The sequence below is a fragment of the Sorex araneus genome, chromosome X (genome assembly GCF_027595985.1).
Source record: "Sorex araneus isolate mSorAra2 chromosome X, mSorAra2.pri, whole genome shotgun sequence".
Taxonomy (NCBI): domain Eukaryota; kingdom Metazoa; phylum Chordata; class Mammalia; order Eulipotyphla; family Soricidae; genus Sorex; species Sorex araneus.
In genome coordinates this window covers 113249702-113262312 of record NC_073313.1, presented here as the reverse complement: position 1 = coordinate 113262312, position 12611 = coordinate 113249702, and the positions used below count along the sequence as shown (strand labels likewise).

At 35.8% G+C, this 12611-nt stretch overlaps 1 protein-coding gene across 3 annotated transcripts in view; it reads left to right on the top strand.

Moving 5' to 3' along the window:
- LRCH2 (leucine rich repeats and calponin homology domain containing 2) overlaps positions 1-12378 on the top strand; it is a 168528-nt gene extending 156150 nt beyond the window's left edge. For all 3 annotated transcript variants that reach the window (XM_055122537.1, XM_055122536.1, XM_055122535.1), the window contains one exon: positions 9594-12378. In XM_055122537.1, coding sequence (XP_054978512.1) covers positions 9594-9713 — 120 coding nt within the window. In that variant the 3' untranslated portion in view covers positions 9714-12378. The remainder of the gene's footprint in view (positions 1-9593) is intronic.
- Positions 12379-12611: the final 233 nt, after the last annotated feature.

Genomic DNA, 12611 nt, shown 5'->3' with positions numbered 1-12611 from the left:
ACTTTTCTCCACCAATCCACTTCCTACTGCATTTGCCTCCCACCCATCTATTTGAATCCTCGAGAACTCTTTTCAAAAGATGCGAGTTTTTGTGCTGTCCTTTGCAGTACTGTTGCTAATAGGGTTCCATATATAAAATAACAATATTTAGTTCTTTAAATAACCATAACAAAAATACTATACTAAAAAAAACACTGAGGGGAAGCTTGATTTCTAGAATTGCCTCTTGTTTTAAATGCCCAATTAAAAAGTCACAAAATACACAAGCAGGAAAAATGCAGCCAACAGAAATTATCCCTGAAGAAGTCTCATGTTTAATACGTTACCCAAAGGCTAGAAAATGGGAAGCATAAACTTAATAAAAGAACTAAAGAAAAGCGGGGGCTGGCGCGATAGCACAGCGGGTAGGGCGTTTGCCTTGCACGCGGCCGACCCGGGTTCGATCCCCAGCATCCCATATGGTCCCCTGAGCACTGCCAGGGGTAATTCCTGAGTGCAGAACCAGGAGTAACCTCTGAGCATCACCGGGTGTGACCCAAAAAGCAAAAAAAAAAAAAAGAACTAAAGAACAGCATATCTCAGCATATAAATGATGTAATTCACCAGATACATGGACAGCTAATCTGTGACAAAGTTGGAGGAATGAATTTGAGCAAGGAAAGAGTCTTCAGCAAATGGATCTGGAAAACCTGCACAATACATGAAAAAACAGTAACTGCATCCCTGTCTCACACCATAGACAAAAGTTAACTCAAAATGGATTCAAGGGGCCGGAGCTATAGTACAGCGGGTAGGGCTTTTGCCTTGCATGTGGCTGACCCCGGTTCAATCCCCAGCATCCATATGGTTCCCCAAGCACCGCCAGGAGTAATTCCTGTGCACAGAGCCAGGAGTGACCCTTGACCATTGCTGGGCGTGACCCAAAAAGCAAAAAAAGTGGATTCAAGATCTCAGATGAAGCCTGAATTCATAAACTATTTCGAGAAAAATCGTAGATAGAACAATTTAGGGTATGGACCACAGATGTATCTTCACTGGTTTGAGTCCAATGGCTAAGGCTGTCACTATCACTGTCATCCTGTTGCTCATCGATTTGCTTGAGCGGGCACCAGTAACGTCTCTCATTGTGAGACTTAGTGTTACTGTTTTTGGCATATCCAGTACACCACAGGTAGCTTGCCAGGCTCTGCCTTCGTGAGTGAGATACTCTTGGTAGCTTGCTGGGCTCTCCAAGATGGGTGGAGGAATCGAACATGGGTTGGCGCATGCAAGGCGAACGCCCTACTGCTGTGCTATGGCTCCAGCCCTATGGCTAAGACAGCAAAAATAAATGAGATTGAATGAAACTAAAGAGATGTTGTATGGCAAAAGAAACGTGTTAAAATTAAAAGATAGAAGGGACTTCCTGTACTCTGGCACCTGGTGCTCTATGACTGAACCCAGCAAGGCATCCCTTGGCTGAACTATTGGGCCCTGCTACCTCTACCCCTCTTATGTGTAAATTGCTAGGGCTTCTATATAAAATGGCATGGAAATTAATGGAATTTTGAGGACCAGAGAGATAGTATAGCTGTAGTGGTAGGGCCCTTGCTTTGCATGTGGCCAACCTGAGTTCGATTCCTGGTACTGCATATGGTCCACAGAGTCCAGGAGTGATCTCTTAGCACAGAGCCAGTGGTAAACTCTGATCACTGCTGGGTGTGGCCTGCAAACTAAACAAATAATAATTATTAATTAAAGATAAATAAGGTATTTTCACAGGACATAACACAAGACTTTTGGATATTTATACTATTAGTGGGAAAATAATTTTAATGCAAGTTTGCGCCCCTATAGTAATAGCTTTTTTCACAATATCCAAAACATGGAGTCATTTTTTTTAATTCTAACAGCAGATCAGTGGATAAACTGTTACATATATAACCAATGGAATAATAGAATGCCATTAAAAATGAAAATTTGCTCTTTTAGACAAAGTGGATGTATTTTTTTGCTAATTGTAATATATAAGGAGATGAGATACAGTTATTGACTGGTTTTGCTAATACATTGAATATGAATTAATAAAGCAAATGAATTGGAAGGAAACAAGAAAAGTAACTCCTAGACTCTGAAAACTGTACTAATTACCAGAATGAATTGGGTGGAGGACAGGAGCATTGAGATGGGTCATAATGTTCTGTGGAGGGAGTGGTGACAATTACATGCATGTAGAAAGGACTCATTAACCACTTGAAATAAGCTAGTGATAAGTAAATGAAAGTTTAAAAATCAACACTTATAAATTGTTAATCAGAGTAAATAATGTTAAAGTATTTATAGTGCTAGTATAATTTATTCATTGTAATTCCCATCAGAGTCCCAATGGCTAACTCGAAAAATCACAGAAATATGAAAGTTCTAAAATGTATATGGAAATATAAAAGGCTCTGATTTCAATATTGTGAAAAATGAACTAAAGTTGATATCTCACACTTCTGAACTTCAAATTATATTACAAAATGAAAGCAGTCAAAAGGTCATGATGCTATCAATATACATTCAGAATAGAATATTATTCAACTATAAGAAAAGATTAAGCAGTTTTCTGCTACATGTATAGATCTGGAGAGTATCAAGCTCTCTCAGTGAAGTTAGTCAAAAAGAGAGAAATAAATGCAAAATCAGCTCTCATATGTGGGATCTAAAGAAACAGAATAAGGGACTAACAAAACGACCACCAAGAACAGAACCTGGAAACTGTTCTGCAGATCTGAGCTTACTATGGTAGAATGGGGGTGGGAGGAGGGTATGATAGAATGAATGGTGGAGGGTGTGGTGTTGGAATGTTGTATAACATGAAACCTTCTAACAGTCTTTAACTCACAGTTCCTAATACATAACAAAGTAAATAAATGAAACTAAGATAACATAGATCAATAAGATAGAATGAGAAACTAGAAATTATGTCACACATATAGTGAATAAGTTATTGAAAAGGTGTCAACAATAATCAGTAGATAATACTGTATCACTGTGTCACTGTCATCCCATTGCTCATTGATTTGCTTGAGCGGGCACCAGTAACATATCCATTGTAAGACTGACTTGTTACTGTTTTTGTAATGATTACTTTTCTGTTTAACACTATAAAAGTACAGTCAGCAACAGCAAAAATTGAGTTGGTACTATCTTCTACACAACAAAAGAATCAACACAATGAAAAGGCAACTCATAGAACAGGATAACATCTTTGCATCGCAAATAGCTCATAAGTAATTAACCTAGAAACTACACCAAAAATTTATATATCTCAAAATTGAAAAAAGTAAAATGTGTGCTGAATGGACAGTTTTCCAAATATAACGTAAAAATTGCTGACAAGTAGATGGGAAAAAATAAAAAAAGCTCAACTTTCCTAATAATCAAAGAAGAACAAAACAATACCACAGTAACACTTTAACCTTTTAAGGATATCTGCCATTTTATTTTTATTTATTTGTTTGTTTGTTTTTGCTTTTTGGGTCACACCCAGCGATGCTCAGGGGTTACTCCTGGCTTTGCACTCAGGAATTACTCCTGGCGGTGCTTGGGGGACCATATGGGATGCCGGGGATCGAACCCAGGTCGGCCGAGTGCAAGGCAAACGGCTTACCCGCTGTGCTATCGCTCCGGCCCCTATTTGTTTATTTTTTAAAAAATTTTTATGTGAGTAACCGTGAGGTACAGTTACAGACCTACAGACTTTCATGCTTACCCTTCAGTCATACAATGATCAAGTACTGATCCCTCCACCAGTGCCCACTCTCCACCACCAATGATCTCAGTATCCCTCTCATCAACCTTTCCTGCATCTCTGCATGCCTCTGTGGCAGGGGATTCTCTTTTGCTCTCTCTCTCCTTTTGGGTGTTCTGGTTTGCAATATAGATACTGGGTGGCCATCATGTTCGGTGTGTGGTCTACTTTCAGCTCACATCTCCAATCCCAAGTGGGCCCTCCAAGCACCCTTTTCTTGGTGGTTTCTTCTCTATCTTAGCTGCCTTTCCCCACAGCATATGAGGCCTGCTTCCAAGCCATGGAATACATGGTATACATGTATCCTGGTATACATTTACTATTCTTGGGTATAAGTCTTGAATTCTGTTACTTAATATATTCCACAAATGAATGCAATCTTTCTATGTCTGTCCCTCTCTTTCTGATTCATTTCACTTAACATGATACTCTCCATGTAGATACACTTATATGCAAAATTCATGACTTCATCCTTTCTAACAGTTTCATAGTATTCCATTGTGTAGATATACCAAAATTTCTTAAACCAGTGACCTGTTTTCGGGCATTCAGGTATTTTCCAGATTCTGGCTATTGTAAACAGTGCTGCAATGAACATATAAGTGCAGATGTCATTTCTACTACATATTTTGCATCTCCAGGATATAGTCCCAAAAGTAGTATTGCTGAGTCAAAAGGGGGCTCAATTTCTAATTTTTTCAGAAGCGTCCATATGGTTTTCCAAAAGGGTTGAACAAGTCGGCATTTCCACCAGCAGTGAAAGAGGGTCCCTTTCTCCCCACATCCTTGCCAACACCGGTTGCTTTTGTTCTTTTGGATGTGTGCCAGTCTCTGTGGTGTGAGATGTTATCTCATAGTTGTTTTGATCTGCATCTCCCTGATGATTAGTGATGAAGAGCATTTTTTCATGTGCCTTTTGGCCATTCGGATTTCTTCTTTGAGAAGGTTTCTGTTCATTTTGTTGCCCCGTTTTCTGAAGGCGTTTGATGTTTTCTTCTGGTAGAGTTCAGCCAGTGCCTTGTATATCCTTGATATCAGCCCCTTATTGGATGGGTATTGGGTGAATATCCTTTCCCATTCTGTAGATTGTTTTTGATTTGGGGCATGGTATCTTTTGAGGTGCAGAAGCTTCTTAGTTTAAGATAGTCCCATTTTTTTTTATCTCTGTTTCCACTTGTTTGGTCGTTGGTATGTCATCTTTGAAGATACTTTTAGCTTCAGTGTCGTGGAGGGTTTTGCCGACTTTGTCTTCAATATACCTTATGGATTGTGGTCTGATGTTGAGGTCTTTAATCCATTTTGATATGAGTTTTGTGCATGGCTTTAGTTAGAGGTCTGAGCCCATTTTTTTGCAAGTAGCTGTCCAGTTTTGCCAGAACCATTTGTTAAAGAGGCTTTCCTTGCTCAAATTCAAGTTTCTTGCTCCCTTATCAAAGAATCAATGATCATATATTTGAGGGTGTGTATAAGGATATTTCACCCTGTTCCTCTGGTCTGCAGCTCTGCCTTTGTTCCAGTACGATGCTGTTTTAATTATTACCGCTTTGTAGTAGACTTTGAGGTTGGGGAAGGTGGTACATCCCATCTTCTTTTTTCCAAGAATTGCTTTAGCTATTCATGGAGGATTGTTGTTTCATATGAATTTCTGGAGTATTTGATCCATTTCTTTGAGGAATATCATGGGTATCCCTATAGGGATCACATTGAATCTGTATAATGCTCTGCCATTTTGACAATGTTAATTTTCCCAATCCATGAGCAGGGGATATCTTTTCATTTTCTCATGTCCTATTTTATTTTGTAAAACAGCGTTTTGTAGTTTTCTTTGTACAGGTCTTTTACCTCCTTAGTTAAGCTGATTCCGAGGTACTTGATTTTCTGAGGCATGATTTTGAACAGGATTGATTTTTTTCATGTTGCTTGCCTGTCTTCCATTATTTGCGTGTAGGACAGCCATGGACTTTTGGTTTTGATTTTATAGCCTGTGACTTTACTATAAAAATCTACAGTTTCTAGGACTTTCGTGGTAGAGGCTTTAGGGTTCTCAAAATATAGTATCCTATCATCTGCAAATAGTAAGAGCTTGATTTTTTCCTTTCCTATCTGGATGTCCTTAGTATCTTTTTTCTTGCCTAACCACTACTGCAACTACTTCCAGTACTATATTGAACAGAAGTGTGAGAGTGGGCATCCTTGTCTTGTCCCTGATCTTAGAGGGAAGGCTCTTAGTTTTTCCCCATTGAGGATAATGCTTTCCATAGGCTGTGGTAGATGGCGTTGACTATATTGAGGAAAGTTCCTTTGAAACCCATATTGGTGAGAGTTTACATCATAAACAGGTGCTGGATCTTGTCAAATGCTTTCTCTGCATCTATTGATATCATCATAAGGTTTTTATCTTTTCTTTTGTTGATATGATTATGTTGATTGATTTTGAATCTTAAACCATCCTTGCATCCCCAGGATGAATCCCACTTGGTCGTGGTGTATGATCTTTCTGATGAGTTGTTGGATTCTACTCATATTTTGTTGAGGATCTTCACATCCGTGTTTATCAGGGATATTGGCCTGTGGTTTTCTTTTTTAGTGGTGTCTTTGTTTGAATTTGGTATTAGGGAGATATGTGCCTCACAGAAACTGTTTGGGAGGGTTTCTTTTTCTTCCATTTCCTGGAAAAGCTTGAGAAGAACTGACTATAGGTCCTCTTTAAATGTTTGGAAGAATTCGCTGTTGAATCCATCTGGACCTGGGGTTTTGTTTTGGGGAAGACTTTTGATTACTGTTTCTATTTCTTTGATAGTGATAGGTCCACTTAGGTATTCCAAATCTTCTTGAATCAGTCTTGGGAGAGTATAGGAATCCAGGAATTTATCCATTACTTTTAGGTTCACTAATTTCGTGGCATACAGACTTGCAAAGTAGTATCTGATGATGTTTTGTATTTCTTTGGTTTCTGTTGTGATGTCCCTCTTTTCATTTAGGATTCAGTTTCTTAGGGTTCTCTCTCTCTTTCTTTGTGAGTCTTGCTAGTGGTTTATCGATCTTGTTTATTTTCTCAAAGAACCAGCTCTTGGTTTCATTTATCTTTCGGATTGTTTTTTGCGTTTCCATGTGGTTAATTTCTGCTCTAACTTTTGTTATTGCTTTCCTTCTGCCTGTTTTGGGGTTCTTTTGTTGGTCTTTTACTAAAATCTTAAGCTGTGAAGTCAGGTTATTTATTTGGGCCCTCTCTTCCTTCCTGAGAAACCATTGCAGCGCTATTTAATACATCTTTAGCTGCATTCCATAAGTTCTGGTAACTCGTGTCTTCATTCTCACTTGTTTCCAGGTATCTTTTTATTTCTTCCTTGATTTCCTTCATGACAAATACATAAGTGCAAATTATTCAACCTTTGTAAAGAAGAAATAGTGTCATTTGTGGTGATATGAGTAAATTTGGAGAGCATGATGCTAAGTAGTAGCCAGACAGAATGGCAGATACTGTTTGGCATCCCTTATATGTGAACTTGCTTTTAAGTAACCAGAATTAAGATTCACCCCACAGACTGGGAGAAAATATTTTCCCACCGCTCATCAGATAGTTACTATCTAATATGGATAAAGCATTTTTACAACTTAACAAGAAAAATAATTAAGCCCCATCCAAGACTAGGGAGAAGAGACAAGGAGCTTGCCTAAGGAAGACATCCTTATGGCCAACAGATATTTGAAAAAATGCCCTGCATCACTGATCATTGGTAAAATGTAAACCAAAACAGTGAGATATCACATCAGTGAGATTCTTGTACATTAAAAATAAAATATCGACCGTTGTTTCCCTGGATGTGGAGGGAAACATCCACTGTTGGGCAATGTTGTCCATTTCAACATTATTTGGAAAGAATATAAACACTTATCAAAAAATTTCCATGTAACCCAGCAACTCTACTTCCTGGCATCTATCCCAAAGACCAGAAAACTATACCCAGAGAGGAATTTTGCACTCTTGTTTTTATTTCATCATTCTTAACAATAGCCAAAATATGGAAACAGCCCACTTGTCCAAGAACATATGACTGGTTAAAGAAACTATATGTAAAAGGAATACTATTCAGCTATCCATAAGAAAAGATTAAATCATGCAGTTTGCTGCTATGTGGATGGAATTGGATGGTCATATGCTATGTGAAATCAGTCAGAAATAACATAGATAAAGAATGTTCTCTCATGTGGAATATCAAGAAGCAGAGTAAGGGAATAGTAAATGTTCAAAATATCAGATTACGATCTGTTAACTGGTCTATAGAGCTGAGCTTACCATGTGGAGGTAATGGGTATGGGGGTGTGAATGGGGGGGGGAGGGCCTGAAGGGGAATCCCGAGGCAGTCGTGGAGGGAGATGAATACTCTAGTGGAGGGCATGGTGTTGGAACATTGTATGCATGAAACCCTATCATTTACAGTATTTGTATCATGGTGACCAAAGATTTATAAATTTATAGGCACAGAGTAGGAAAGTGGTAGTCTAGAAGTGGTGGGTAGGAGATGGATATAGGAGGAGGTTAATAAGATACTTCGTCATTTAAGTTATATGTTGAAGTTCTCTGAAGCTAATGTATAACATGGCATCATTGTATGATTAAAATAGACTAAGAGAATAGAACTTTACTATTGTCATAAAAAGTAAACATGATGATGTGGAGTGCTTTATAATCCATTTTCACAATGTATATATCAAATCATCATAGTGTACACTTTGAATATCTTACAATAAAAATAGCAATATACCTCAATAAAGCTAAAAATGATGGTGTTTATAATATTAGGTGAAGGATATAGTTGTATATGTGAGAATAGATGTGAACACTTAGGAGGAACTGCAGTATAAAAATTGTAGAGGGCTGGTGATGGTACAGCTGGTAGGGCATTTGCCATGCATGAGGCCTACCCAGGTTCAATACCTGGCATCCATATGGTCCCCCAAGTCCTATCAGGAGTGATCCCTGAATATAGAGCCAGGAATTAGGCATAAACACCATCAGGTATGACACAAGAAATGAACATAAAAAGTAGAATGTAAAGGCAGAGCCTTTAGAAATATTAATGAAATTAATTATGATCAGTGATAGCTGATCAAGCCTAGTGCAGAGTTGCTGTCAGAGAAGCTCAGAATGGTGTCATCAAAGTCGACGTGAGGGAAGGTTTCAAGAATGGAATTAGTCATAGTTATATGGCATATAGCAGTCAAGACAACATTCTCAGTATGTGGCATTTCATAAGGCTTTGGTGATAATGTCATCTTGACTATCAAGATGGTGGAGGGAGAGTTTTGGCCACATCTGGCTGTCCTCAGGGAATACTCTTGAGTTTATGCTCAGGATCACTTTTGGTAGGCTCAGGGAACCATATAAGGTGCTGGAAATCGAACCCAGGTTGGCTACATTCAAGGCATATGCCTGACCTGTTATACTATTGCTCTGGCCTCGGTACTGGTGAGTAGTTTTAATAGTCAGATAGTTGAGGGGATAATTATGACAACAGTGTTTTAAGATTGAGTGGGAATTGCAGAACTGACAAACTTAATTTAAGAATATTTGTTGTGTATAGAAAGTGGTTCAGAGAAAGTATTAAGAGGAAATCGCTACAGGCCAGTTCAACCTTTATGATCCTTAAGTATAAACTGAGAAATTTGGCAAATTTTATATTTTATTTTCAAAGGAAAAGTTATAGTAATATATTTGTTTGACTGTACAGAAAACATTTATGAAATCTAATTATGACTTATTTAGACTTTATGCCTTGTTGAAAAATGTTAATTTGTCTTTCATTTTGTTTTTCAGGAAAGACTTTGTTTGCCTCACCATATTTTGGAAGAAAGAGGTCTTGTGAAAGTTGGTGTCACAGTCCAAGCTCTTCTTGAATTACCCACAAACAAGGCATCTCAGCTTTCTACAGCTTGATACAACATTTAAAAATCATGAGTGTATAGTTTAGTTTATTTGAAGTGATTTCAAATATCACTAAATCATAAATAAAAATGGTTAATCAGGGCTTGATCTAATGCAGTCTAACAGGCCTTGTGTTATTTCAAGTGTTATGATTTTTTTAAATTATGTTAAAACACCAACATCAAATTTTGAATTGCCCAAACTTATTTTAGGGGAAAACTGGATTAATGAGTTTTTGATAAATTCAAATTCTCTTTTCACTAAGTCAGCTAGATAAACTTTATTATATTTCAAAAATAAGATTGATACTAAATTGAAAATAATGTTTCAATGTAATGTTCATTATTTTTAATTTTTTTATATCATATCATACTAGTAAGCATCTGGAGACGGTAGTCATTTTTACCGACTTAAAAGAAGTATATATTTGAGTTATTTAATACACTTCTATTTCTAGTTTATAAACAAGTTGTTTCATCTTTGGTCTTAGTTTTCTAGAACAAAAAAGAAGCAGAAAATCTAGAACTTTGGCTTTATATTAAATTCTTTTTAGTATTATAGGTTGGTGCCAAAATATTTCAGTTTAATGTAGATTGTTTACATGTGAAGTGCCTGTGTAATTGATGGCTCTTATATAGTCTTAAGCATTTTTGAAATTTCTTTTTATCTATTAGTGGTATCTATGGAATTTAAAATATTTTAGTAGATTTTTTTTGTATGGTCAGTAATACGTGAGCATTTAAGTGTGCCTCACATTGTGACATTTGTGGGTTTTTTTTTAGTCCATCGCAGGTTTCCTTAAATTGGTTATTTCATGTTTAAAAAACAATGTTAATATGCGTATTTATGCTATTTAATTTTGCAAAACTTAATCATCTTTTAGAATGTATTATTTCAAGAGTATTTTATTTCTGTTTTGAAATGTTACATAAAGCAGTGAACTTTTTCAGAACTAGCAAAATACTAATTATCAAGATGATTTTGATAAAACTTCAGATGTTTGGATTTATGTTTTCACTTTCCTGAACATATATCAGTATTTTGCTTCAGTTACATTCAGACAGAACAACTGAGGTATAGCCTTTTATTTGAAATATGGCCATTTGTAGATCCTGTAACCGCTGTGATCCTCAATTGACTTGATGTTGAATTAAGCAGATCATTCTATAAATATTTTCATAAGTATACAATGTTAAATAAAGTCCTATTAAATTTAGAAATAGCTAAATTTACATTGGTAGCAATGCAAGAAATTTTCAAAAACATTACTGTAACAACTTGGTTTCCTATAGTAAAATCTCAGTATAATTACTTTTGTAGTAGGCAAAAGTAGGCAAGCAAGTACCGTATCTTTAATATGTGATTATTTGCACTTGTTACCTCTTAATATGGATGCAATTTATTACAAGTGTTGACTTGGGTCTTTCAAAGGATATATATATAAAAAATAAAACTAGTGTGCCAAATGATACAGTTATTGTTGGTGTAGGAACAACTTTACTATTTTTGGCTCTAGTATATGGATGTGTTCTTTACATTCCCCAAGGGTCAAATTGGAATTTTTAAGAGTGAATTCTTATGACTATATCATTTAAAATTAGATTATTAGTAATTTATTACTTTAAATATTTGAAATAGTTACTATTTTTCAGTTGGATCTAACAAATTTCATTGATATCAGCAATCTCCTTGGTGAAAATTTGGGTAATATAGGTAAGAAATGGCAGATAAATACCTTAGTTGTTAGTTTTTAATGTAGAAATTTGACATTGTTACACATATTGTAAGGTCGCCATTAAAAGTCATAGCGATCATTGACATTGCTTTTCTAGTTATTATGCTATAGAATTACTCTTACTAATCTAGATTTTAATTACTTTAAAATATTTTCTGTCTTGTAGCATTGAAATATTAGCAAAATTATAGGCCATTTCCTTATTGTATTTTATTTGTCAATTATTACTTTGAAGAGCAAATGCACCAGAACCTCATTATAGCATTCTTTACTGCAAAGCAAATTTTTATTTAATATGGTTCATATGGAACCATGTTGTGGCATTTATTTACTCTAGTGCCAAAAGGCAGTGCCAACTTGGGCATAATTCTCAAAGATGTATTATAACAAGGCTATCGTATGTTTCTTTCAGTAGTTTTACATAAGTGCAAAAACTTATTCTAAATGAATTTTGTGGTACTTAGTTTATCAGTTATTGAATTAAGACATTTTCCTTTTAATTAAATTTATGATTTGAAGAAGGCTAACTAATAAAATTATTTTAATAGGGACAGGGATGCAGCCTACTTGTAGAGTTCATGTCTCCCATATGTGAGGCCTTTGTTTTGATCACTGGCACCAAATTAAAAATTATTTGTCCCTAAAAAATGCAATAGATAACTACTTCTGCTAAACCTTATTACTATATGGCACAAGAAAGAGTTGATGTTGAATTGTCAGAATCAAAGGAGTAAAGTTAAATTACCATTTGTTTACTAATTATCTTTATAGGATGCTAGTTTAATGACTTTTCTAAATGAATTTTTTCAAGAATTCAGAAATATTTGTATTGGTCACAGATCTATGATCTTGATTTTTTTCTGATGCATTTAAAAAATAAATGGAACACTAAATGTACATTGCCGATGGAAACTGTGCATAAAGTTGAATGAAAAACTGTAAGTCTGAGATTTCTTTCTTTCAATCTCCTTTCTCCTTATAACATCTATTTCTGTCAGTTTTGGGAAACTTATGTGATCATATATTCTCTTTTGTACAAAAATAGACTCAGAATATATTCAATCACTTAATGAGTCCAAATTCTCTTTGTATCATGTTGTTCTTTGAAGATAATATTTTCTTTAAAGAGCAGTAGCTGGTGAGATATAAAGGTACTTGCTTTACTTGCAGCCATG